Below are 27631 nucleotides of genomic sequence, written 5' to 3'. Positions count from 1 at the left end.
AATCTGTGGGCTGCCACCCTCACAAGGTTGCGGATCAGGTATTTACATTGTGATTCATAATAGTAGCAAAATCACAGCTATGAAGTAGCAATGAAATAATTTGATGGTTGATGATCAGCACAGCATGAGGAACTGCAGCATTAGGGAGGTTGAGAATCTAGATTCTATTTGTATGGTTGCAAGTTGCCATGTGGATGCTGGGACTTGAACCTCTGGAAAAAGCAACCAGTGCTCTTAACTGCTGAGCCATCTAGCCCCCTAGATTTTATTCTGGATTCTCCAATTACCAACACTTCTAGCCTTGGGCAAATATGTGATCTCCATGTCTTCATTTACATAAAACAGGGGCGTTAATCCTATTCCCCCGCCATATATTTCAGGATCAAGAGACTGAATGCACTCAAGTGGGAACACCAAATGCCATAATTATTAGCATGGTCCATCTCAAACATCAATCAAAGCCGTCGGGATGGAGCAAACAGCATCATCTTTTGGTTGATCCAGGAAAAGCCTTCTGTCTGGTGTCACTTTGTAGCAGCAATGTCCTTTCATCCCCTATGCCTGCTAAGTCTAGAAGTGGCCAGCCTTCACTTACAGCAAAGAGTCAAATGTGTGACCACTCAAAAGAAGCTTCCTTAGCTGGTTATATTTAGGAATATATATGTATATGCAATCCATATGTGCATGCAGGAACAAATGATGACAAAACAGGCCAGGAATCTGAAGGAAAGAGGGAAGAGGCATATGGGAGGGTTTGGAGGAAGGGAAGGGAGGGGGAAATGTCATGATTAAGTTACAGCCTTAAAAAAATAAACAAACAGAAATGAGAAAAACAAAACAGAACCTTGTGTGCCTGTTCCACCCCCCCCCCCCCGGCTTTATGTTCCCTGATATAACATCCATGGTAGTGGTATGTGGGCTGTGCACCCTGGTGGGATATATGTATACTTTCTGAAACAAGGCAACATGAAGAAGAGCAAACAGAAGCCAGATTTTGCTTTGAGCACTGCTTCCTGTTGTTGCTATCTATGAAGAACAGGCGCGCCCAGGGCCCTGGGGGCCTGGGGCACTGGGTGCAGCAGAGCCTGACAAAGTGGGGCCAGGCGCCTCTGGTCCTGATGTCACCTGCCTGGAGCCAAGGCTCAGGTGCCTTGGTCTTCTCAGTCTCCAAGAAATGCCTACACCACCTGCCTGGAGCAAGGACTCAGTGCTTAGGGCTTCTTATTTTCCAAGAAGTGTCCCCACTTGCTTCTCCTCTTTAATAATCTGAAGTTCAAAATTAGCCAATGCAATCTCTGACAACTATCTATTCTCCGCTGCACATGAGCCACAGTCCTGGAGTTGTGACCACTCCTCTCATTTCATAAAGCTGCTTGAGCCTTGGATGAGAGAAGAAGGCCAACACTAATTTGTCTTTGAAACATGAACGATGAGCTTTACAGCAGCTAAATTCAGAACCCTTCACTCAGTTCCTGGCCACTCCCTGGTCTAAAGAGGGAAAAGGAGGTTTTGGGGAGGAGGTGGTTGGTACACAAAGACAGGAACCACAGAAGCCACAGATGGGGGACCCCACAATCCCCAATCCCCATCACAGTATGGCAGCTCTCCCCAATAACCAAATTCTGCGGGGCATTGTGAACATTCTCTCTCTCTCTCTCTCTCTCTCTCTCTCTCTCTCTCTCTCTTTCTGTTGTAACTTAATTATGGCATTTCCCCCCTTCCTTTTTCTCTACACACACACACACACACACACACACACACACACACACACACTTCTTGCCCTCCTGGCCTAGAACTCAGTCATCCCCCATGTCTTTAGTGTGGAGCTGACAGGCATTGTCCACCATACCTGGGATATTCACATACATGTATTAATATGCAAGTATATAATATATACATGTAAGATATATGCATTTATATGTAATACATGTGCACATCCATTTCACTTGTTAATCTGGTATCTGGTGGAGGTCTAATGTAGGTCCTCACCTTCTACCTTGTAGAGGTACAGCCTCTAGTTTCGGCCCCTGTGCTCTGCACTCCAGGCTGTTGGCCCAGGAGCTTCCAGCTAAGTTCCTGTCTCCACCTCTGATCTCACTTTAGTGTGCTGGGATTATGGGTGTGTACCACTGCCATCAACTTTTCACCCGGGTTCTGAGGCTTGAACTTCGGTCATTGTACTTGTGGACTCCTTACTTTTAGATGATAAGACATCTCCCAAGCCATTTTAATTAACTAATTATTCTATCTATCTATCTATCTATCATCTATCATCTATCTTGTTTTTTAGAGACAGGGTTTCTCAGCATAGCCTTGGCTGTCCTGGAACTAGCTCTTGTAGACCAGGTTGGCCTCGAACTCACAAAGAGCTGCCTGCCTCTGCTTCCCAAGTGCTGGGATTAAAGGCGTACGCCACCACTGCCAGGCAGTTTGGTTATTTTAAGCAAAAGTAAGGAGTGTAGAGTGAAACTCGGGAATCTGGGGGCCCAGACTGTGATGGTCCTCTCCGTGGACTTGACTGGACACCTCTGAGTCCCCTGAGCTCATCTATGAGGTGTCGGTGCAGAGAATTTTAACTAAGAAGGGGATGGCCCACCCTGAACGTGCATGGCACCATCTCTTGTGCTGGAGCCCTGACCTGACTAAAAAGGAGAAAGGGAGGAAGCCAGCTAAGAGCCCATCTGTCTGCTCCTGCCACCATGCCTTCCTAGCCATGGTGGTCTGTGTCTTCTCTGTGAGCCTAGTAAAACTTTTCTCTCTTAAGTTCTTCAGCAAGGCACATGGTCACAGCAAGGAGAAAGGTGACTAACATAGCCTAAAGCAAGAGTTGACAAATTCCTCTAAAAGGCCAGATAGTAAACAGGTTAGACTCTGTGAGCCAGGGAGTGTCTGTTGCCACCATACCACAGCTCCAAGCTTGTAGCACAAAGGCGTTATTGACACCATGCCACTGAATGGCCCTGGGTAGCATTCCAATAAAACTTTATTCAGATTCTGACATCAGACTCTCTCACCTGGAGAAGCTGTTTATTCAAGAAGGGAAATCAGGGTCTCATGAACATACAACACGATACAGCTATGTGTGCTGTATATAGTGGCAAACTTAGGTTTTTCTGGTGAGAATGTACTGTGTTAGGTTTTTGACAGGGTGGTGCATGGATTTAGAGGTGAGGTACAGTTCACTTGTCTTACATGCAAGATTCTGGGTTCATCCTCAGGATTGCAGTGAGTCTCACTGATGAAGCAAATTCCCATAAAAGCTGACTTTCTAGGGTACCACAGCTCTCTCAGAAGATTTCCAGGACACAAGGAACCCCTCAGTCTTCAATGACATATCACGCTCTATGGGGGAGGCTGTAATAAAGTGGGGGGTGCTCCTCCTAGATAAAGACCACATGGAGTTGATTGCCTGAGACCATTAACTCCGGGAACGCCTTCACCCCCTCCCTCTGCTCTTGGAAAAGAGGCTTTGTGGGCAGTGCTCACAACTACCTACCTAGGCCTGCCCAGCATCCACAAGAACACTCTGGCTAGGACCATTTGACTACAAAACCTGGCAACAGAAATAGAAAGCCTAAATTCTAACTGAGAGTCTTGTGGAGCTGATTGAGTCTGCTCTGCCCGACTTCAGCACACATGAACAAACTTCCCTTTGCTTGAACGAACTCTGGAGAGCCTAGCAGGGAGCGCCAGGCCCAAACCGCCCTTCAAGAGCATAACTGAGGGCAGGAGAGGGTTAATCTCCATTTACAGGGCTGCATACCAGCCCCAAGACCTGATGTTAAGGACAGGAGTCTTTTGGTGCCATGTGGCAAAGGAATGCCCTTTCTTGGAAGATTGGCCCAAAGCCACTGACTGGTCCTCTCGCACCTCAGCCATCCTTCCTCCCTTCCTGGAACTCCTCTTTCTTGGCAGTTGTGGCTGACTGATGGCTCAGCTAATGGCTGTCTTCCATAGCCCAGTGTTCCATGTGTGTGGGTATCAGCCTGGTGTTTCTCCCTGCTACGGTGCCTGGCACAGCCTCAGGGGAAAAAGTAATAAAGCTCAGAGCGACAGATTTGGCTAGATGTGGACCCTGCACAAGTGCCTTAGGTGCCCCGATACACGAAACCTGCAGCCACTCTTAAGGGCAGGTGGGCACTGCCATATTCTACTATGAGGATAAAAGCCAGACTTGTAGGCATTAAGCGACTTGCCCAAGCGCCTTCAGCCTTCAGCAAGCCGTGAGTCAGAGCTGGTGTTCAGTTTGTTCTGCCTGGGGCTGGGTTCCCTGGCTTGAGCCATCCTGCCTCCTAGTAAGACCTACCTGCCAGGAGGCATAGATGTGGTGATCTATGCACCTGGCTAGAAGAACTCTGCCTCGCCAAAGCTGCCAGGTGTGTGGCCGCACCAAAAGAAAATGAATTCACCTCACATTGCCTAGTTCGTTCAGCCCCCATGACTGTTAGGATTTGGGTCTTGGAGCTGGAGAGACAGTTCAGTGATTGAAAGAACTTAGTGTTCTTGCAGAGGAAAATGGGTTTGGTTCCTAGCACTCACATGACAGCTTAGAATTACCTGAAACTCCAGTTCTATGACATCTGATCCTGACCTCGGTGAGCTCTTGTATGCATGTGGTATAAATACATACTCACTGACACACACACACACACACACACACACACACACACTAAAATAAACATCTAAAAAAAGATTCCAGGGTCATTTCTTACACCTTATGGGGGCAGCATGCACCTAATTCATAGTCCTTAGGAATTTGGAGCTTTTTATGTATGTCCCAGTACATATCACTTCATGCTATCACTACAAGATTCAATAAACCATAGTTTACATGTACTCTCTGTGATGTGTTCTGTATTTTGTTCCAATGCTCTGTCTCTTCTATTCTTTTCTGCCCCATCCTAACCTGTTTTTCCACTGAACTGATTTGACAGCCTACTACTAGGTGGATCTTGAGGTTCGGCAAGAAGGTCTTGGGGGGGCCCAGAGGCTTAGCATGGTATGGAAAACACGGATGAACAGCTGTAGGAAGAGATACCACCCTGTCTACTGCTGCTTCTTGGGCCCAAAGTCACAGAGCTGGGCCCTGCAGTGCACAGGCTGTACACGGTTGGGCATGCAGCAGTCACATCTGAGGTTGGTAATGCATCAGGAGACCGAGTCTCCAGCTGGAAGCAGGCAGCAGACCATGGCAAACCTGAGCTAACTGGCAGTCACCACTGACTGTGGGTGTTTCAATGTAATGTCACCGCTAAGAGCTGGAGTCTTCAAGAGGGAAACATTGCAGCCTGGCCCTGGCCAAGCCCAGCATTCTCTACTCACCAGCCTCTCCCACTCCTCCCCCTTATTTATGAAAATGTGCTGGCTAGAGATCAGTTCTCTTGGCCTAGGATTTACTATTATGCTGCCTGCTGGCTTCTAAACAGTAACCGTAAACATTCAAATATGTGTCTCTCGCGTCAAGGTGAGATCACTGCTTTCCCTCTCGATTCAACAGCAAGTGTAGGTTTCCTAATATAGGTTCTAATTACTTTACACTTCCAGGCATAGACTGGCACAGCCATAAAAGGTGAGAAGAGACTTTAGAGATAAATTCGGGAGAAAAATACTATCTGGGCAAGGGCTGTAGAGATCTCTAAGATTTGCAGAGTGTAACATCTGCTCATCCCCAAACAGACCAAATACCTGCACTATATCAGGAGACATCCTAAGTGCAGGGAATGCACCATGAACAAAGAAAGCAGTGAAAGCCCCTCAGTAGAAGTAATTGTTGACCTTGGCTCATGGGTCTAAGGTCGTGCATTTGGACCCTTGTCTCTATGTTAGGGCATGATTGGAATTTTCTATAATAAAAACTTAAAAATATGAGCCCTACCCTTAAAGGCATGATGCCAAGTGGAATGCAACGCAACAATGAAAGAAAAAACAGACACACAGTGTGTGGTTCCATTTACGTAAAACTTGAAAAAAAAACCGGAAATAGCAGCTACAAGAGGAAGCTGAGAAGATGGGGACAGCTCAGTTGGGCAAACACTCGCTATGCAAGCAGGAGGACCTGAGTTTGCTTCCTGGAACCCACCCAGAAAATAAGCTGGGTATGCGGACACCTGTAATCCAGTACTGGGAAGGCAGAGGCGTGTAGATGGCACCGCCTCATTGGCCAACTGGCCTAGTTTAATGTGAGAGTACTACATCAATGAAGAATCTTTGTATCAAAAAACAAGGTGGGCAATGCCTGAGTTAATGCTGGATGTCATTTCTGGCCACACACACACACACACACACACACACACACACACACAGAGAGAGAGAGAGAGAGAGAGAGAGAGAGAGAGAGAGAGAGAGAGACCGCTGTACATGAACACATATTCCAAAAGAAAAGACTAGACTCTCTCCTGTAGAAAAAGTAAATCAAACCTGTTCCGAGCTAAGGAACCAGGCCCTTCTGGAGAGGATGGAGGTGGTCCTTGCACTTACTGTGTAGGCAGAAAGACAGGTACAGATACTTTTAGAATTCATCACAATCGCATAGTCCATTGTACAGTTTACTGCCAGAAATTTTAGAACCCCACAGATTCCTTCCCTCATGAAGCATAGTGACATGGAGATCTGCAAGGAGTCTTGGGGACTACTTAAACCCTTTACTTTATCTGAGGGGAGAAGACTGCCCTAGTAACTCGCTCAGGGTCGTTCCGACTGCAGGGACCAGTCCCCAGGTGTCTAGTCTTCTCCTTAGCCCACTGCCTGTGATATAGAATGAAAGTGTAATTCTGGTACTCTGTATTTTGGGGTGGCTCTATTTTGGGTTATTTGAAACCAGCATGGCACTTAGGGCCCAAGTCTGTCACACTTCTCTGGAAAGACTTCAAAGGGAGATGGTTGCTGTAGGAGGAGGGAAGTCAGCTTCTGTCTCCAGGAAAGACAGAGTTCATGCTGCAAGTCATCCCAGTTAACAAGCATACTCTGTAGAGCTTGTCTCTATAAAAGGTTGCATGCTTCACTGGTCCAGCCTTAGCGATCCAGACTCATCTGGACTCACACGACACGCGGGGCTCCGTGGAAACCCTTCAATGTGGAGTATGTCTTGGGAATGAGAATTCAGAAAAACATGGCTAAAAGATGGCTAGTGTGCCTGTGGTCAGGCCCCTTCACTTTGAAAAGATAAAGGTTGATGTGACGTCATCACAGACATCATCATAGACGACAAACCTGTAGAATTCCAGAATTCTACAGTCATACTTCTGTATTACTCTTTTTTCCTCCCTGAGACAGGGCTTCTCTGTGTAGCCCTGGCTGATCTGAAGCTCACTTTGTAGATCAGGCTACCCTTGAACTCACGGAGATACACCTGCCTCTGCCTCCCTGAGTGCTGGATTAAGGGAGTGTGCTATCACACCGAGCTGAATATTCCCATCTGGTACCCAACAAGGGGCACAAACCCATGACTCTGGGATTATGAGTCCCATGCTATGTGTCTCTGGGTTTTTATTAATTGTGCTATACACATCCAAGTCTACTTGCTCCTTCCACTGTTGGCACAAACAATAGGAGTAAACAGGGCATCCATACCCCATAAACAAAAGTAGACTTGGGGGGCTTCTTTCTGTCATGACTGACAATACCATGGAGATACAAGGCATGGACTTTGAGGCTGGTACGGGCAGAGGATCCCATGAGCATACCCAGTGTGCCTCTATGCTGTACTCTGCAGAGAGTGAAGGTGGGCTGGAGGCCTTCAAGGCCGCAGGACTGAGCTCCTTCTTCGGAAGTACTGAGGCTGTTTATTATTTTTCTTTATAAAGGAAAGGAGCCAGCCTCAGAGCTCTGTCACTGCTCTCCTGGCTGCTGGCCTATCCTTCAAAACTCTCTACAAGACAAAGGCAGGAGCACACTGCTCCTTTAGCAAGGTGGCCCCATGTTTAAGATGGAGGGTGGGACTCTTGGGATCGTGGAGGAGCCTGTCTGGTGGGCTCCTCTTATTGACCCTGGCTTTCTCACCCTTTGAAAGGCCAGGCTTACCGTTCTTCTCCTCAGCTGTGTCAGCAGAGTTCTGGAGCTTTCCCTCACTATTACCACCTATATATTCCAATCCGTTTCTCCCTGTACTCTAACTTTGTCTAGGCACTGCACGAAGAGTGTTGGTAGAAAGATTTTTGTATTGCTGCTGTCAATGTTCTCCTCCAGGACTGCAAGGAAAGGACTAAGGATGGCTCCATCATGTTGGTTAGAAGTGGAATAAAGCCACCTTCCCACAGATGCCTCTCTCTTTGACCATCTTCATCTTTCTCTGCCCAGATTTGGCTTCTCCAACCAGCTGGCTCTGCTTTCTCCTGCCTCTCTCCCTTTCCATCACACTTAGCTGCACAGAGCCTTCAGTGCTTTCAACAGGTAGGTGTGGGTTGTATGTGTATGGTCAAGTATTGATGGGGTAAGGAGGAGATTAAGTTCAATAAATACTATGCCGATGAACTCATGACGGTACAACCCAACCCAACAGCCATAAAGGCATAAAGAAAACTCATGAGCCCAGGGAAAGGCCCAATCAAGTCCAGAACTCACTAGATGGGCTCTGACCCTTTCCTGGGATGTTAGGAGGACTGACGTGAAGTACTGCCTAGTCTTTCACCACAACCCACAGGAAGACTTCTGGAATCAGACTTCTCAGATGGCAAAAATGGCTAGTCTGGGTTTTCACCCCATAACGGCTTGGTTAAGGGACATCCAGATGTCTGTGCCCTGGAATGGTGTTCATTGATGACAGCTACCATGCCAACGCCAGGACACTGGAAACCACACAGCTGCATTCAGCCAAAACACTCCTGAGAATGAAGGCAGAGCGAACGCATGTGGTGAGCAAGTCACAGAGCAAAGAAGGGCAACTTGGGCCAGCTGTGGTGAAGCATGGGAAGTGGAGGGAGGGGATTAGGAGCTTGAAGACACAGCTACCTGCAGTCCAGTCTGGGCTACATAGCTCTCTATTCTAAAAACAAAGGGATTGTGCCACGAAGCAACCTTTGGCACCATCACAAGAGATAAAACTTGAGAATCTCCCATCTGGCAAGTCACCCTTTGCTGTACCAATGACTGCATCAGAATTAAGGCCATTAGCCTCTGCAGAGACTCCTGAGTGGCATTCCTCCCCAGTCTTCAGATACTATTTTACCTCTTTATAGCTACTGCCCTGAGAGGTGGTGCTGCCCCGTATCTGGACTCCCTTCATCTCTGTGTGACAGGAGTGCTACACAGACCAGCTTCCCCCAGCCTTAGGCTCCTCATCTTCCTCACTATCCTGTTTGCTGGGTACCAGACACAGCGCTCATCATTCTAAGATCCCACAGGCCAAAGTGGAAGGCCACAGTTTTGTCTGATTCCTGAGCCCAAATACCATATGATTTCCCATAATACTTAATTAACTCTTGGTTCCCGGAGCCTTGGTGAGAAAGGAAGAGCACCTTCAGACTAAAGAAAAACAGCATGAAGGAAGAGAGTGGAACTAAACTTTACCAAGAAGCTAGGAGCACACAAGGCATCTTAGGCTCGCTACTGGTCCTGTGTTCAATGCTACGAGAGAACTATTCTCACTCCATTTTACAGATAAGACGGTCTGAGGATCAGGATGAAGTGATTTCTCACAATCTTAAGGTTATCCTGTGACAGCAATCATAGTCAACCCCAGTCCCTCTGTGATCAAAACCCCTGTCCTCTGTAGCACACTGTAACTTAACCAACCAACAAAAACAGGGATGTGGTCTTTCCCTGTGGTCTCTAGACCTGGGCCAGAGCCCCCCTGGCTCTTTGTGAGAGTGAATAGCTTCTTAGGGGGAAGGTATCTCACTCTGACATGGAAGTTGTCTTGGAGGTGTCTTTGGTGAAGGACCCTGCAAAGCCCTGGTCCTGATACACCAGGATGGAAGATGATGATGGTGTCTCATTGGCCTCTGCATTACCATAGTCCATGCTAGTCGGGTCCCTGGGCAGGTGGATCAGCATTAGGGGGAGGGGATGCCTGCCCAGCCGGGCTCCTCCTGGGGCTGCTAAGTAAGTGAGCATGTGAGTTCTTGAGCCCACTTCCCAGGTTTTCTCTCAGCACAGCCCAGTCATGCAGGGGCATGCAGGGGGGGCTTCCATCGGGGTCCTGCCATGCAGCATGGATGGCTGAATGGAGACGGATCATGAGGTTGAGAAGGGCCTCTATGTTATGGGGCCTGTGGGCTCACCTACCTGGAGAGACTCCCCACTCTGGAAGCCTTACCTTACAGAGGGACATTCACACTGAAGCAAACTTGAAAAGAGAGAACACGTACACAAAGAAAGTTTACTTGGCCAGTATTTCCCTTGTTGCCTTTGGCGTTCATGGAGGACAGCTAGGGCTCTGAGGGAAGCAGGTCTCTCCCTCTTAACTGGCTTGCTCCCATTCCAGTGGTGAAACCCCCAGAGCCTGTGATCTCAGAGTCTAATTCTTTGGGGTGCACCAAATGGGAACCAGAAGTGAGCTGACTAGCCCCGCAATCTGCAGTGTCAGCCATACCAAATACATCTCTTCTCCCCTCAATCCCCCCAAAAGATAAGCCTACTGGGAGCACAAAAACTAGATGAGGGAGACGTATTAGTGATCAGACACCATCACCATCTTGGAAGGAAGGCTCCGGTGAGACAGTGTTCACACTTGGCTGTCACCTCTAGTCTAGTTCACACTTGGAGGGAAGGCTCCAGTGAGACAGAGTTCACACTTGACTCTCACCTCTAGTCAAGTTCACACATGGAGGGAGGGCTCCAGTGAGACAGAGTTCACACTTGACTCTCACCTCTAGTCTAGTTCACACTTGGAGGGAAGGCTCCAGTGAGACAGAGTTCACACTTGGCTGTCACCTCTAGTCTAGTTCACACTTGGAGGGAAGGCTCCAGTGAGACAGTGTTCACACTTGACTCTCACCTCTAGTCTAGTTCACACTTGGAGGGAAGGCTCCAGTGAGAGTGTTCACACTTGGCTGTCACCTCTAGTCTAGTTCACACTTGGAAGGAAGGCTCCAGTGAGAGAGTTCACACTTGACTCTCACCTCTAGTCTAGTTCACACTTGGAGGGAAGGCTCCAGTGAGACAGAGTTCACACTTGGCTGTCACCTCTAGTCTAGTTCACACTTGGAGGGAAGGCTCCAGTGAGACAGAGTTCACACTTGGCTGTCACCTCTAGTCTAGTTCACACTTGGAGGGAGGGCTCCAGTGAGACAGAGTTCACACTTGGCTGTCACCTCTAGTCTAGTTCACACTTGGAGGGAAGGCTCCAGTGAGACAGAGTTCACACTTGACTCTCACCTCTAGTCTAGTTCACACTTGGAGGGAAGGCTCCAGTGAGAGTGTTCACACTTGGCTGTCACCTCTAGTCTAGTTCACACTTGGAGGGAGGGCTCCAGTGAGACAGTGTTCACACTTGACTCTCACCTCTAGTCTAGTTCACACTTGGAGGGAGGGCTCCAGTGAGACAGTGTTCACACTTGACTCTCACCTCTAGTCTAGTTCACACTTGGAGGGAGGGCTCCAGTGAGACAGAGTTCACACTTGACTCTCACCTCTAGTCTAGTTCACACTTGGAGGGAAGGCTCCAGTGAGACAGAGTTCACACTTGGCTGTCACCTCTAGTCTAGTTCACACTTGGAGGGAGGGCTCCAGTGAGAGTGTTCACACTTGGCTGTCACCTCTAGTCTAAGGAGTTTGCTGGCTTTTGTTGATTTGACTGCACGTCCATAGAGCTTTTTGGTTTGGTGTTGATGGCATATCATTTATATAAAATCAGTGTATGGGTGCAGAGAGCTGGGACAGGAGGAACACACAAGGGAATACAAGGGAGGAGGGTACAGCAGTCAAGAAGACACACGAGAAGAGACTTTCCATGCTGAAGCAGAAGCCACTGAGTGGGGGCCCACACAAAGGGGTGACAGCCTGCAGGCTGGAAACCCCCATTGCACTCCTAACCTCTGGGGAACCAGAGCAAGGGTTACACAGTGAGACTGAGACGCCAGAGGCACAGGATTCTCAGCTTAGCAAACACGTCAGGAAGGCAGAGAGCCCGCAGGGACAGCAGCCAGGGGAGGTATGCGATGGAAACTGACCAGAGGCCAAATTCCAGCCTCCAATCTGAACAATCTCTTTGGTGACACCTTCAGAGGCGGGAGGCTTCCTGTGGAGGGGATGGGATGGGAGTCAGGTCGGAAGCTGCTCTGATTTCGCCCTCAGCCCCTGTGGGTGTGAGCGGGACCCAGTCTCCAGGTGAACCCATCATGGCAGAAACGGTTTTGCCTGGTGTGATGGGTTGGTGGAGACTTAAGAGTTCTAGAGACACAAGATACTACATCGTGGCTATTCTCAAATGCTAGACTGGATGCTAGGACCACTCCTGGGCCAAACAAAACCACTTCCCCCTGAATCCAGCAGGCAGGTCACCTTCCAGGTGACTCAGCTCTGGTAGCCAGTAAGGGAACTGAGGTAGAGGCTGCTGAGTAGGTTTCTGGGGAGCGGTGGCATTCTGGTATAAGGCCAACAGGGCAGAGCTGGAGAATAAGTGGAGTTAGTTCCAAAGAGAAGAAAGCCAGGCTTTCTCGTGCCCTCCAGCACCTGAGCACACTTCCCTAAAGGTGTCTGTGTTAATGGGTGTGTGTGGGGGGGGTGTTGGGAGATGGGGGTGTCTTTTCTGAACCTGCCTTATTTACTGGTTTAAGCTTGTGCCCAGTTTCTCTTTGTGCTAGCAACACCTCCAAGGCTAGTGCTGTCTGCTCAGAGAGCTTATCTTTTTCTTCACACGGTATCTATCCCTTCATGTGCCATCTGTCTGTAAGACAAGATCCAAACACTTCACAGTGTCCTGGCGTATAGTCCCATGTCCTCATTGCTTTTTCTCGGTGTTGAACTATCTTTCCTTCCTTGAGCTCTCCCAGGAAGGCAAATGACATGTCCTCCATAGATAAGATACCTGAGGCCAAAGAAAGCCAGTCTCGCAAGGAACCTCTGCCCCGCGAGCAGGAGGGCTCCATGGCAGCATGCTGCAGGATCTCCCTCCGCAGGGACTTGTGCATGGCTGCTTTGGCCCAAGGCCATGGGGGCTAATGGAGCACAGAGCTGGCCTGCCTCCCTGCTACCGCCTGGGCTAGGCAGACATCCCTGTGCTCGTTGGCTACACGAGGATGGTGGCTCATAAAAACCCACTGAGTTTCCACACTGGGCCTGCGAGGTTCTCCCAGGTGATATACATGGAATGGTTTTGGTTTAATCCAGCATCTTCTGCTTGACTTGCACCCACAGGTAGCGCAGAGTGACTCTTCTACATTGCAGGGATGAGCTTTAGCTTGGGGACAGGGTCAGGACACCTTCTTGATAATTGCTTTCTCTTTTTCTTTCTCTTTCTCCCTCCTCCTCCTCCTCCTCTTTTCTTTTCACTCACAGATTTGATATTTATGACAGAGACCTCAGATCCCAAGGACAGAAATGTGATCAAATATTTAAATACCTCGATGAAGTCTCCGAAGACCTGAGACTGGCAGCTCTGACCATGCCACGGGACTCGGCCAAAGTATGGCCAGAAACACCTCTCGCCCAATCTGATTATTTCCTCCCCACTTTCTTCATCCCTAATGCCCTAATTTCCTCATCTCAGCTCAAACAAAACAGCGCATTGAACCCTTCTTCCTTCGCCCCCCAGCAGGGTAGTTTGGGGCACAGTGGGGAAACATATACAAGACAGTTTCCATGGAAACAGTGAAGATAGTTTTAGGAAAGTAAGATGGATGTTGGACCTCCATGGCCCAGTCCTTTCTCTCTTTTGGTCATACTCTCTCAGTGAAAGAAAGCCACCGGAAGCTCGTGTGGGTCCCCCAGCAAAGGAATTGAGCAGGGACCTGTTTTTACTCCCAGGGGGAGGCTTCCCAAAGGCTAAAGTAAGGGCAGTCCTTGTCTCCTGTGGACTGGGGTCCAGGGGAGTATAGAACCCCACCTGATCCCAGACCCAGAGAAGTACTTCCTCTTCTGGTTTCTAAAAACCCCTTGCCTATGGGAACATCTTCACACCTGCCTAGGGATAACCTGAAGGGGTCTCCACCTGCCGAGCCCTGGTGAGACTTACTCATGGGTGGGGAACACTTGGTAGCCTACCCCATTTGCTCCCCACTCTTTCCCTGTTTCTTCAGTGTCTGGGTTCTGTCCCAGATCCCAGGCCCACAGTGATCTTCCACCATTCTTCACAGCCCCTGTCACTCTGCTCTCACTCTGGAACCAAGGTGTGCTTCCTCTCCAAATGTCTTGTGATAGGACCCATAGAAGCCGAGCAAGGTTGAGACTACTAAGAGACCACATCCAGTCTACAGATTGGAAACTCAGTGAGGATATCCTGGATTGACCGGGCTTTAAGAGCTGCCTTAGGAACTTGAGTTTCTCACCATTGCTTAAATTCCAGAGCCTGCCTTGGATTGGAGTAGAAATTTCTAGGAAAGGCCCGTGGTCACTTCATCTGTTAGACCCCAGGGTCCCAGCGACTCCATTCATTAAAAAATATCCTTTGTAAACTGAGGCTCAAGCTCGCTCTCACTTCTTTCGTGCTAGGAGCTTCTCTGCAGCACTAACTTCCTGGCCTTTGCTTCCCTTGATAGCCCTAGGGGGGCTTCCTTGGGCCTCTTCACCATACAATCTCTTGAGAGGCCGTGCCTATTCCTCATCCAGCCTTTCTGGCTCTGACTGGTCCTCCCTGCGTCTGGCTGAAAGTGCCTTGCTGACATAAAGTCTCAACGTAAGTTCAAGCCAATCTACGGATGGCAATGACATCTGACTGGCCGTGGGTCTTGTCTGGGTTCTTGTTAGTTGGGGCTGCATGGTTATAATTCTGCTTCTCATTTCTCTAGGGATTAAGTCAGATTCCATGGAAATTATAATTCACCTCTCGGGCTTGATCCTTCTGTTTCTTCTCAACCTCTGGCGACCTGCTTCATATATTCTGTCAGGTATCCAGTTACTCTTCCCCTTTGAGGCTACTTTAGAGGCCCCAGGCCAAGCCATCAGATAGGCTTGACACACGCAGTGAGCTCTGTCAGCCCTACAGCCAGAACCTCAAACCTTCCTTAGGTACAAAATCCACTGTATGAACTTGGCACGGGGTGGAGTAGGGGTGGAGGGACAAGCTGTGGTAAGATGGGTTAAAGTGGAGGGGAGGTTCTCAGAGAGAAACAGACCACAAGCCTGGCCTGTTCCATGCTGTGTGTCTCTCAAAAAGCACGCAGACCAAAGCGAAAGCAAAATAGGAATACTAGTAAGCCTTAGCCTACGTCACATCAACCTGTCACTTTTGGCTTTGTCTATGGTCTGGAGCATACTCATCAGCTGGCAATCACCTTCCAGAATATTCCTCTCTGGGGGTCCAAGGGACACTTGAGGTCTTTTCTATCCTTGCAGGTGGGGGAGGAAGGTCTCCTCGGACAGGACATGGTGACCCATGGCTGGTTGATGATCTCAGGTCTCCTGCCAGCCTCACAGGTCTGGGATCCTGTCTAAGAGACTCTTCCCTTTGGTTCCCAGGTGCCTGAAGCTGGCTGCCCGGATTCTCAGCCTGAAGAACTCACTACCTCCTGAAATACCGGAACTGAGATACCTCTCTCTCGGGATTACATTGCCTGCTCTTTGAACACCGCCATAGTAGGTCAGGTCGCAGGCCATGGCCTTGGTTCCCCAGCCAAGCCTTGAGTGTAGTACTCTGTCCAGCTTTCCGAGTGTCTCGTCCCTTTGATCTCCAGCCCTCACCTGTGCTTGGCACTGCACATGGAGGTCATCCCATGCTGTGCCCGGAGCAGGCAGAGGGCAGGGACACATGAGAGACAGGACTATGACTCCCCGCAGGATTTGGGGTCAGTCTTTCTTGCAATAGCCACTGAATCTCACTTCACTCTCTGTCATACAAGGACCACGACAAACACTTAGGTCACGCTTTCCTCTACATGGCTGCTTTCAAAGCCAAAATCCCATTTCTCTCTCAAGAAACACCATCATCTCTGTGTCGCGTGGAGAACTAGGATCACTATGGCTGCCACGGCGCGGCGCTAAGAGCACGGAGCGGCAGGTGTCATTGTTGACAGTCAACACCTAAGGCCTCAGACTCTCCTAGGGGAGACCCCTCCCTGGGCTTGTAGCCACACCCCAGGTACAAAAGTGCCAGCTGACCGTGGAGGGCAAGGGCTGGGACCCACTTACAATTCTCGGCTTGAAGGGGGGCTTGATTTTCTTCTGCTCCAGCAGCACCCAGTCAATCTCCTTAAAGAAGGGGTGCTGTTTGATGGCGTCTTCCCCGTTCTGTGCCGCCACACAGCCCAGGCGCTTGTGAGGATTCTTGGTCATGAACTGCGGGAGGAAGGCACGAGAGAGTTACTGACGGAGGCTCCCAGGCATGGGTCATGAGGGAATATCTTCCACATTGCTTCCCATATCTGCACGGACACGCTAGGGGCCTCACTCCCACTGTGTTCTGCCCGTGAATATGATGTAGCATGTGCCAGATAGTATTCTAAACCCCCGGACAGATAGGCACTCATCTCCGCATGAGGTACGATTGCTAGCTCTACTTTATCAGGGAGGAACTTAAGGCACAGAGAGGTTAGTAAACTGGGCTAAAGATACACAGCCGGCAAGGTGCCAAGTTGCTATTAGGACCTAACTCCTGTTCTCTCATTGCATCCCGACGTTCAAGTCTTTTCAGCAGAGACTGAGATCTGATATACAGAAGTAAGGAAAGATAACGAGCATGTAAATATATGCATATATATGCAAATGATAATGTACCTCCCATCTCTTTCCTTTCCCAACCCCCTCTCGTTTCTTTAGTTAGTTTGAATTTCCAATTGCCACACAAAAAAATCCCATGTAGAATCCAGCAAGATGGATTACCGGTGGATAAAGACACTTGCTTTTACCAAATCTGACAGTCTGTGTTGGATCACGGGGTCACGTGTGATGCCGGGAGAGAAACAAGGCCTGCTAATTGTTCTCCGACCTCCACGTGTGTGGCATGGCGCACGGGTGTATGGGTATGGTTTTGGTGCCTATCAAAAATATTTTTCTTTCTTTCTTTTTTTTTTTTTTTTGGTGTACACTGGTTTTCAGCTATTTGGCTGAAGTTATGTTTATTCCCAGGACTGACTGCTTTGGTAGACATGAGCTCATCATGCAGAACATGGAAGTTTGTCACTGTGACTTACTTATGAGCACTAAAAGTAATAACTTTTCTCTAACTCACATGGACATGTTTTAAAATTACGTGTGCATGTGTGTGTATGTGCGTGTGTGTGTGTATGTGCGTGTGTATGCGTGTATGTGCATGTGATATGTGTGCGCGTGTGTGATGTGTATGTGCATGTGTGTGTATGTGTGTGCGTGCATAAATGTGTGTGTATGTGCATGTGTGCATGTGTGTATGATGTGTTTTTCCTGCATGTGTTGGAGATCAAGGGCAACATTTTATCGGGCAAAGGTCAGTGGGAAAAGAACCCGAGAGGACAGACTGTGGTGGAATTGCAAGGCTCACCAGCAAGTAAGATCTTCTTAAGCAGGAAAGGGTTAAGGTTAGAGGTCAGGGTCCCACCATATTCCCCTGGTGTTGTCGAACCCAAACCACTGGGCATGCGCTTTCTCAGACAGGAAGCCACAGAGAAGATGGGGATCAGTGCTTAGAAGCCTCAAATTTGTAGATGACCCATGATCTTCATCTCTGGACTAGATCTTCCTCTACACACTCTTGTTTGGTACATGGCGACATCTCAGTTTGTGTCCTGCCTACTCTTCAGGGTCTCCATGCAGTGTTTGCATATTCTCTAAGAAGCACTCGAGATGCCGAGTCCTCTGCAGCTGGCTTGAGCACCACATTTCTTGTCAATCTAAATTATAAGCTTGTCTAAAGGTCACTCCCCCTTGATGAGCTGCCTCCTACAGGGTGCCCGGTAGGTACACTGTAAAGACTGAACAGCATGCTGAGGTCTCAGTCTTGTGGGAGGGAGCCGAGTATGAGCAGCAGTAAGATGGCTGCTTACTGTTGAGTGAGTTGTTCTCTGCTTTACAATACAAATGGCCTTCTCTAGATCCTGAACCACCTCCACACGGGTAACACCCTTCAGAGACATATCTCTAAGGGCAGAGTCTTAGAAAACGGGGGCTGGAAACATTGAGTGACAACCTAAAGGAACGGGATGGGGGTTCCAAAGAGAAACAGAGGACTCCTCCCTTCTGTAGCCCTTCCTGTCCCCCCCCCCTTCTAGCAGAGGAAAGAGAAGCCTCAGGGTGAGGCCCTGGGGTAACACCTGGGCCAGAGCGCTCCTCTCAGACCTTAGCAGTTAACACAGCATGACCTCTAACTCCTGAGTCTCTGCAGGTCAACAGTTTCCTTTTTTGCCCCAAAATTCATTTTTTAATTTTAAAATTCTGTGTAGGTATACATGTGTGAGGGTGTTTGGGTGGGAATGGAGGGCAGAGTTCAGAAGACATCAGTCTCCGGAAGCTAAAATTACAGGTGGGGGGCAACTGCTCAGCATGGGTGCCTACAATCAAACTCGGGTCCTCTGTAACAGAAGCCCGTGCTCTTAACCACCAGGCCACCGCTCCAGCCCCAGGTGTTGACAGTTTTCCTACTCAGTGCTACTGACATCCTTTGCTGTAGGGCTGGCCTGTGAACTCTAGGCTGTTCAGCAACATCTCTGATACACCTCAGTATATCTTTACACCCAGCCCCGCCAACGGTGTCAACTCCAATATCTCCCAACATTGCTGGATGTGTCTACAGGGAGGATGTCAAAACCATGGTGCTGACTGGGCCATCTGAAGAGAGGGAGGGATGGAGAGAGGGAGGAAGGGAGGGAGGGAGGGAAAGAAGGAGGGAGGGAGGGAAAAAAAGAAAAAGAGAGAGAGGGAGGGAGGGAGGGAGAGAGAGAGAGAGAGAGAGAGAGAGGAAGAGAGGGAAGAAGGGAGATGGGGGAGGAAGAGAGTGAGGCCACACACTTGTCTGCTGTGTGGGCCGAGGACCCTGAGAAGGGGGCTGAGCTGGTGTCCGCCAGGCACAGTCCTGCTCTCTCCAGTGTGGAGATTAGCTGCCTGGGGCCAGGTGGGGATCTCAGAACTACAGTGGAAGGCTCATCACTCCAGGATGCTCTTTGGTGGGGGGAACCCATGAGACAGCTGCCCAAGGGCTTTTCTAAGTGTAGAGATAGGCAGACACAACATCCAGTAGAAGTGAGAGCCCTTCTTTGAGGATGAGATAGATGTAGGGCCTCCTGAGCTCTGTTTCAACAAAGAAAGGTAAAGGAGTGAGAATCTGACTCTGTATCTTCTTGGTATACACCTAGGGAACTTCTGGAAGGTTGTATAAAACTCCACAGCTGAGTCATCCCCTACAGAGCATAGGGGACAGGCGGATGGACATGGGGACAAAACGAAGCCCTGGTAGCATCCCATGTTGTGCTTTTGGCATTTAAAGGACTCATTATGTGAGAACACAAGGCTGGGCAGGGCCCAGAGATGGGGCAGGGCCCAGAGATGGGGCAGAGCCCAGGACTTTATTCTACTCAGGGATCAGTGAGAAACCCCAGAAAAAAAACAACAAGGGCATGGATCAAAGGGTGGTACCCAAGAGTGACCCATATGAGCTCGGCTTTGATCTGCACACCCTTCTTAGGGAAGGAGTTCAAAGCAGAGACTTGGCTGGCTTCTAGCTGCCTCTCGGAAAGGCTGGCTGGTCTACTGAAGGAAGCTCTCACTGCTGCAGGCCTGTGCTTCGCTGGAGGTAGGGAGTGGACACACTCCAGACAGGTGTGGCTCTCAAGCAAACTCCAAGTCACCTGTCACATCACTGTCTTGTATACCGAAGGCATTTTTCACCTTGTCAACTAGGGCAAAGGGAACAACACAGAGAGCAGCCATCTTCCATGTGGCAACGGACGCTGTGTGTGGCGCCTAGGATGTGCCCGCCATTGTCTGCAGCTCCCAGGATCTGTGAGGGAAACTGATAAAACCCCTGCCCTGCCCTGTGAGAGGGCTTCCATCCTTATGGCAGCAAACAGACTGCAAATGGATAATTTTGTAGCCAGGCATGGTGGCGCACGCCTTTAATCCCAGCACTTGGAAGGCAGAGGCAGGTGGATCTCAGTGTACAGAGTGCCAGGACAGGCTCCAAAGCCACACAGAGAAACCCTGACAAAAAATCCATTTTTAAAAAGGTTGTATTTTTAAATTAACTAGTTTACTTCCGGGGTGGTGAGTGCAGGTCCATGAACGCTGCCATGGGCACGTGGAGATCAGAGATCAACTCCCAGGAGGGAGTCTCTTCTTTCCTGACGAAGCAGGATCTCTCGTTTGTGCCAAGCCGCGTAGCCTGTGAGCTCCTGGCTGTTTGCAGCCTCCTCTCACTGTGGCAATGTTAGAAGTGTAGGTGACCCCACTGCATGGGGCTCTTTACACGGCTTCTGTGGACTGAACTTGGAAAGCAAGTGCTTTTGCCTGCTAAGCCATCTCACTGATGGGGTTCGCTGTCTTTGAGACAAGGTCTCAGGTAGCCCAGGTTGGCCTCTAAGTCACCACGCAGCTGAAGAATAGCCTTGAACTCTTTCCTTCTCTGTCCTCAACTTCCCCAGCACAGGTGTGACAAGCCTGCACTGCTTTAACTAAATTATGCATGGCTGGGGATAGAACTCGGGGCGTCATGCATCATGCGTGCTAGGCGAGCACTCGACAGCTGAGCCACAGTCCCAGTCCTCCACAGTCTGCAGGAAGGCAAAAAGTGTTATGGGGATGAATGCAGGAGTTTTCGTTTTGAAAGTCCTGAGGGTGGGGTAGAGCAAGCCTCCTACACAGCAGGGCACTTGTCCAGGGAGAGGCAGAGAGAGCAAGGGGGACAGAAAAGAGGGTGACACGGGCCACCAAGAAATAACAAGAAGCACTTTAACAGAGGGGCTCAGATAAGCTGCCAGTCTTCAAACATGGGGGCCACGAAAGGAGTGAGGCAGGGGAAGGTGTGTGATTCCAGACTCCTGCAAAATGCGTGTACACCAAAAAATGTTAAGACTTTTATTAGTTATGTCAATTGCTGCAAATTCCCCATCTGTCATACAGACAGACAGCATTCTTCATAAAATATATAGCCTAAAGTGAAGATTGTGAGTCCAGAGCCCTTGAACAGGGCTGGTTCTACGGATGTGGTTGTTCAACTACTGAACTCTGGGCTGTTCTGAAAGGAAAGGGAAGGTAGGACTAGAAGCTGAGGCTCCTGGGCTGTCCCGGGACTCTGCCTTGGTCCAGCACTGTGATCTTTGGCAAACTGACTGGTGAGCGCGCGCACACACACACACACACACACACACACACACACACACAGAGAGAGAGAGAGAGAGAGAGAGAGAGAGGGAGAAAGATACAGACACACACAGATACACACACAGACACACACACAGACACACACAGACACACAGAGAGAGAGAGAGAGAGATACAGACACACACAGATACACACACAGACACATACACACACACACACAGAGAGAGAGAGAGAGAGAGATACAGACACACACAGATACACACACAGACACATACACACAGAGAGAGAGAGAGAGAGAGAAAGAGAGAGAGAGAGATACAGACACACACAGATACACACACAGACACACACATACACACAGACACACACAGAGATACACACAGAGACATACACAGACACACAGACACAGACCACATACACACAGACACACACACACACACACACAGAGAGAGAGAGAGATACAGACACACACAGATACACACACAGACACATTCACAGACACACACATACACACAGACACACACAGAGATACACACAGAGACACACACAGACACACAGAAACAGACCACATACACACAGACACACACACACACATACACACAGAGAGAGAGAGAGAGAGAGAGAGAGAGAAAGAGAGAGAGAGAGAGATACAGACACACACAGATACACACACAGACACACACATACACACACAGAGATACACACAGAGACATACACAGACACACAGACACAGACCACATACACACAGACACACACACACACAGAGAGAGAGAGAGAGAGAGAGAGAGAGAGAGAGAGATACAGACACACACAGAGACACACACAGACACAGACCACATACGGACACGCCCCAGAGGGGGGCGAGAGAGGAAGAGGTGGGGAGAACACCCTCAGGCAGCAGAGTCAAAGGTGAGAGACAGTGACTCACGGCTTTCAGGATGCTGACGGCCTCCTTGCTGAGCCAGACAGGGTACAGTACGTCATCATGAAGGATGGATTCGAACAAGTCGTCCTCATTGTCGGCCTCAAAGGGGGGCTGCCCCGCCATCATCTCATACATCAGCACCCCCAGGGCCCACCAGTCCACCGAGGGGCCGTACTCCAACTCCTGCAGGATCTGTTCAGGAAACGGAGCGGCAGGGTCATTTAAAAGCCTCCCCCAGGAACACAAGCTCTCATGGCACCTTTGTGTCCCTACCTTCGCTTCCCACTTGCTCCACCTCAGAGTGGAGTTGTGTTCCCCGATAGAGGCTTACCCCAGCACCTCCAGAGAGGACTGTGTGTGGGAGGAAGATTGAATGTGGGTGGTCAAGAGTCCTCCGGCACAGCCAGCACCTAGCCTCTGGTGGAAACAAAAGGCAGTCCCTTTGTTCAAGCTCCTGAGTTGCACTGAGGGCCACTTTCAAAAGAAGAGAGCACAGTTTGACACTGAACTCTAGGTTAGGGGGTAAGATATGAACTTCAAAAGGCCATGCTGAGAGGGATGTGTAGCAAGCCCAGTCCTGTTGTCACACACAGCTGGAGGGAGGAGGAACAATATGCTGACTCCCCAAGTAGGAAAGAGACCAAAATCTTGTATTCCCCCCTGAGCTAGATACCCATGACTAGCCTGGAATTCACTCTGTAGACCAGGCTGACCTCAAACTCACAGAGAGATCTTCCAGCCTCTGTCTCATGAGTGCTGGGATTAAAGGCGTGCACCACCATACTTGGCTTGAACCAGAAAGCTGCTATTCCTTAAGTGGTAACCAACACCAAGCTTACCTGAGCCCCGTAATCCAGGGAAAGAAATAACAGAAAAGACATCTCCTGAAGCTCACCTGTTCTACCCAGAAAGGTCCATTGTGTTCTGTCTAAAGACCCGTTCTTGTCCTTTCTCCTGGTTCCCTGAGTCTCACCAATGAACTTCTCATTTAATAGACCCTATAGATCCCAGGGCCTGTCCTTGGGACAGCCTTGTGAATGAATGCTATCTCTATGGGCAAAGTCAAAGTTCAATCAGTTCTATGACTGTCTTTGAATTCTGTCTTTGACAATGGCCACCCAGCCTCAGCAGCATCCCCTCATCCCAGACACCGCTTATCTGGCCCAATGGGCAGAGTCAGAGAAGTAACTTAGGCTGAACCCATGTGAGAGAAGCTAAGCAGTTCTCTGGAGCAGTCCCAAATTACTTGGGATTAAACAGAAATCGATAGACACATCTAAGAACCCTAAGGACATGCGCAGTCTAGAAACCATCTAACTCTGGGATGGAGAAGACTGGGAGATGCTGTAGCGACCTCTACAGTATTTTATCCATTTCCTTAGTGGGGTTTCTCCAGTCAGTGCTCAGTGTAAAATCAGAACTATAGACTGCACCAGACTGGGGCCGCAGCCAAAGCCGGGTCATCTTTCAACCTCCCGAGATCTAGTCGGCAGGCTGGCTTACCAAGTCTTAGTGGTACCCTGGTTTCTTGTCCTTCAAGGTCATGCCTGAGCCTGTTCCTCCAGAGAGTCTTTTCAGATTTCCCTAGCATACTCCTGTTCCCTCAGGCCTTGCCCGTTCCTAAGGGTTGCGAGCACTTCCCTTATATATATGGCCATCTCAGATTTCCCTAGCATTCTCCTGTTCCCTCAGGCCTTGCCCGTTCCTAAGGGTTGCGAGCACTTCCCTTATATATATGGCCATTTCAGTCACTGTTTCCACAGCCCACATTCTCCCGGGAGCATCTGGAAAGTACCACAAAGTTATTCCCCATCATTTTCCAGAGCCTGCTGCTGTGGCCAGTCCACGCATATACTCAACACAGCTACCACTTCACACCTTCCGCTGAGCCTGCTGCTGTGGCCAGTCCACGCATATACTCAACACAGCTACCACTTCACACCTTCCACTGAGCCTGCTGCTGTGGCCAGTCCACGCATATACTCAACACAGCTACCACTTCACACCTTCTGCTGAGCCTGCTGCTGTGGCCAGCCTGCTCATACACTTAAGACACAGCTACCACTTTGCACCTACCACTGTGTGTCTATCTTATCCAGTGTATCCTGTTAACTCTGAAGCTCATGGCTCTAGCTGATAAGGTGGGCACTTCAGCATTTTGGGGTGGATGGTTAGCATCTGTACCTCTGTGGTTTGGTACCTTGTGTACACTCAGAATGGGTGATGCTGTGGAAATGGCAGGGTGGTTTTATTCAGCCTTCCTAGTTTCCCTTTGAGCTTTGATTTTGGTGAAATCGCTTTTAACTTCCTCTTAGGCTCTGCCCCAATTATCCATGGCTTGATCACCTTGCCAGTCATGGAGCTGGTAGGGAGGGTTAAATTTTGGACATCATGGGAGGGTAAGTGGTATGGAAGCCAGCCCTTGAGAGGGTCAAGTGTTGAGTTGAGAGAGCTGAACAGGAACCAAGAGCTGACAGCTGTTTCCTGAGGAGCAAGGGCCAGGTGTGGAGAAAGAAGGGGGCTTGAGAAGTGCCAGAGGGGTGCAGGGGGTGTGTATGGGGGAACTGGCAGTGCTGATCCCTCAGAAGGTGACTCTGGTTTCAGGGCTAGCCTCTCCTACTTGAATAAAGGTGTTTGCGTTCTGAAGCACTCCCACCTTTAATCCCATTAGAGTCTTAAAGCAGCCTGCTGAGATGGGCAGGGCAGGCATTAGGATTCCCATGGGAAAGATAGGAACCCAACGTTTCAAAAGACTTCCTGACTTCATCGAGGGTACATGGGGACATTCTGGGCAGGTCTGGACGCAGCTCTCACTACTGTTTCTTATACCCATGATATAATCCAATGGTGAAGACAGCACGGGAGGGAGCTACACTTGGCCAGTCTTTGTTGTGGGCTGGGCACTGTGGTCTGTGTTGTGGGCTGGGCACTGTGGTCTGTGTCATGGGCTGGGCACTGGGCACTGTGGTATGGCATGCGCTCAAGAAGCAGAACTTCACTTCACCCTCTCACTAGCCCTCACCAAGGCAGGCACACCGTTCCTGATCAGCTGTCATTCGCCTTCCATAAGACCAGCATTTGTTCGCCATTTCCAGGGCTCTAACGATTTTATACAATGGGCACAAAGGACAGGTGGGCAGGGAGAGTTATGAAGCCTTGTGCTAAGCACTTGCTAGTGCGCTACTTTACATGGAGCTGGCCTGGGCTTCTCCTTCACCGTGAAGTGCATGTTTTTCTTGGGCAGGATCCTTAACTATTATCAGCTCTTTGATCTTTGTGGCACAGGCTCACTGAGGGACAAGAATAGGAGCTTCTTACCATAAGAATTCTTTACCATGGTAAAGAATGAGCGTAGAGGGTGAGAAAGTGAGACTCATTCTCAGTCCTAGTGAGACTCCCTCCTTTCCTTTATTTTTCCTTGCCGGCTGCCTTGCTGCTATCCTTGCTAAGGAAACACATTAGCAGAGAGGCTGAAATCTCTGCTTTTAGAAGACCAAAGCTCCAAAGAGCATGGAGATGCGGAACCCACAAGCCTCACTCCTGAGCTCTCCCTGGACCCACTTGTGTGCAGGTCTGTCCTTTACCTGCTTGCTATTGTTTGTAGAAACTTGATCCAGTCATAGAGTATTGAGAATAAATCCTAAAACTAGAGGTTCAATATCAGCACAAGGAATCAAAGGCAATGCCAGTTTTTCTTAAAGAAAAATCTCCCTAGACATTCATTGGATATCTTGCAATGTTATCAGAGTGTAAGAGGCTATAAAAACAAAACCCACAGGGTGAATCTTTCTCTGAACACTTAAAACATTTTTACATGAGTATTCTAAAGAGGAAGTATAAGAATTTCAGATCAAAGACACATAGGTTCAAATTCTAGGCAAGAGGCCATTAGAGCTGCTCCCATGAGCCAGGTGTACGAGTGAACCCAACAGGTATTCTATATTCACAATTAGCTCACGTGTACAGGAGACAACGGAACGTCTGCAAAGCAGCACCAACTCCAGGAGACAGCCATGGAAATGATAGCTAACAGTATCACCCCCATGACCAGGAAAGAAAAACGCAACCCAAGCAGTTACATTCTCCGGCTGTCCAGTTCAAGTTCACTAAGATCAGAATGTTTGAAATATTTTGTGACACAGGGTCTCAGGAAGCTCAGGGTAGCCTCGGGCTTCCTACACAGCTGAGTATGACCTTGAACTTCTGAGTCTCGTGCTTCTGCCTCCTGTGTGCAGGGATTACAGTCTTGCACAATCAGGTTTGGCTTCTGTGGTTTCTAGGGGTGCACTGTGAAGGTTCTGCTCAGCCTGTTGGTGAGTACTGTGGTGGCCTGCCTTCTTCCTGGGATGGACGTGATGAAGATCCACCTCCAAATACACCCTTAGCTAGTAGGTTCATGGATCCTTCAGGGTTGAAGTCACATTCCTGGCTCTTTTTATCCTAATTTGTGTTCATCATTACAAGCACTAATAAACCACTTGCTCTATCTTTACTATTTTAAAATTTTGTTGTATTGATTAGACCAGTGTGTGTGTGTGTGTGTGTGTGTGTGTGTGTGTGTGTGTTTGGAGGTCATACATGATGGTGAAGGTCAGAGAACAACTTTTATAATTGGTTCTCCCATTCTCCCTTTAAGTGTATTCTAGGGATTGAATTTGGGTTGTCAAGTCTATGCTATAAGTGTGAAGCATGATTAATAAAAACTCAGAGAGAGAAATTGGGGTTCAACCTGAAGATCCGAAAAGCAAAGCAGACAGTCATTGGCTCTTACCTCGACCTCAGTCCAAAATGGCGATCCTGCCTCCAGGAATCTCAGAATGAGACTGTCTGAGACCTGTCTCCTCTCTTTTTATAATCCTCCCTAGGGCTAGGATTAAAGGTGTGTGCCACCACCATTGCCAGGTCTGTAAGGCTGACCACTGAGGCTGTTTTACTCTCTGACCTTCAGGCAAGCCTTTGTTGAATTGAAATGCCACTATACCAGTACTTTTTCTTGCTGAGCTACCTCACCAGCTTTTTAGTTATGCTACTTAAGTTTCCTGAAAATGGCCAAAGTGCTGTCATCTCTTGGCTTCCACACAGGTTGAAATGTCACATCCACACATTCAAAAGAAACCTGTGTGCTGGACCCTGAGAATGCCCAGAGTGAAGCAGACCCTGCCTTGAGAGGACTCACAGCCAGGAGCCGTGGCCCTTCCTTCTCCTTGGTTCCACTCTGACCCTTCCTACAGTTTCCAACAATGCTCTCCTCATCCCTGTGCTACGTATTCTCTGCAAGTCGATTTCTCAATTCTAGATGCTCCAGATGCTTCTGTACCCCAAAGGCACTCTCCTGGCTCGGGTACTTTGTTCTGCTTATAGATGTGTCACTCTCTGTCTAGACTAACA

The 27631-nt window shown here is 49.1% G+C and overlaps 1 protein-coding gene across 2 annotated transcripts in view; it reads right to left on the bottom strand.

Moving 5' to 3' along the window:
* Positions 1–27631, bottom strand: part of Prkce (protein kinase C epsilon) — a 525963-nt gene that overhangs the window by 11640 nt on the left and 486692 nt on the right. The window contains exons 13-15 of one of the 2 annotated variants that reach the window (XM_041630989.1): positions 22247–22435; positions 16222–16368; positions 10253–10282 (exon numbers count right to left, since the gene is read on the bottom strand). In XM_041630989.1, the coding sequence (XP_041486923.1) occupies positions 10268–10282; positions 16222–16368; positions 22247–22435 (351 nt within the window). In that variant the 3' untranslated portion in view covers positions 10253–10267. The remainder of the gene's footprint in view (positions 1–10252; positions 10283–16221; positions 16369–22246; positions 22436–27631) is intronic. The other variant, XM_041630988.1, reaches the window with a different exon arrangement.

The sequence above is a fragment of the Microtus oregoni genome, unplaced genomic scaffold (assembly GCF_018167655.1).
Source record: "Microtus oregoni isolate MIOR12 unplaced genomic scaffold, Mior012 000036F_ref0000092, whole genome shotgun sequence".
NCBI lineage: Eukaryota > Metazoa > Chordata > Mammalia > Rodentia > Cricetidae > Microtus > Microtus oregoni.
The sequence above is the reverse complement of the archived record's forward strand: the minus strand, read 5'-3'. Positions and strand labels throughout refer to the sequence as shown.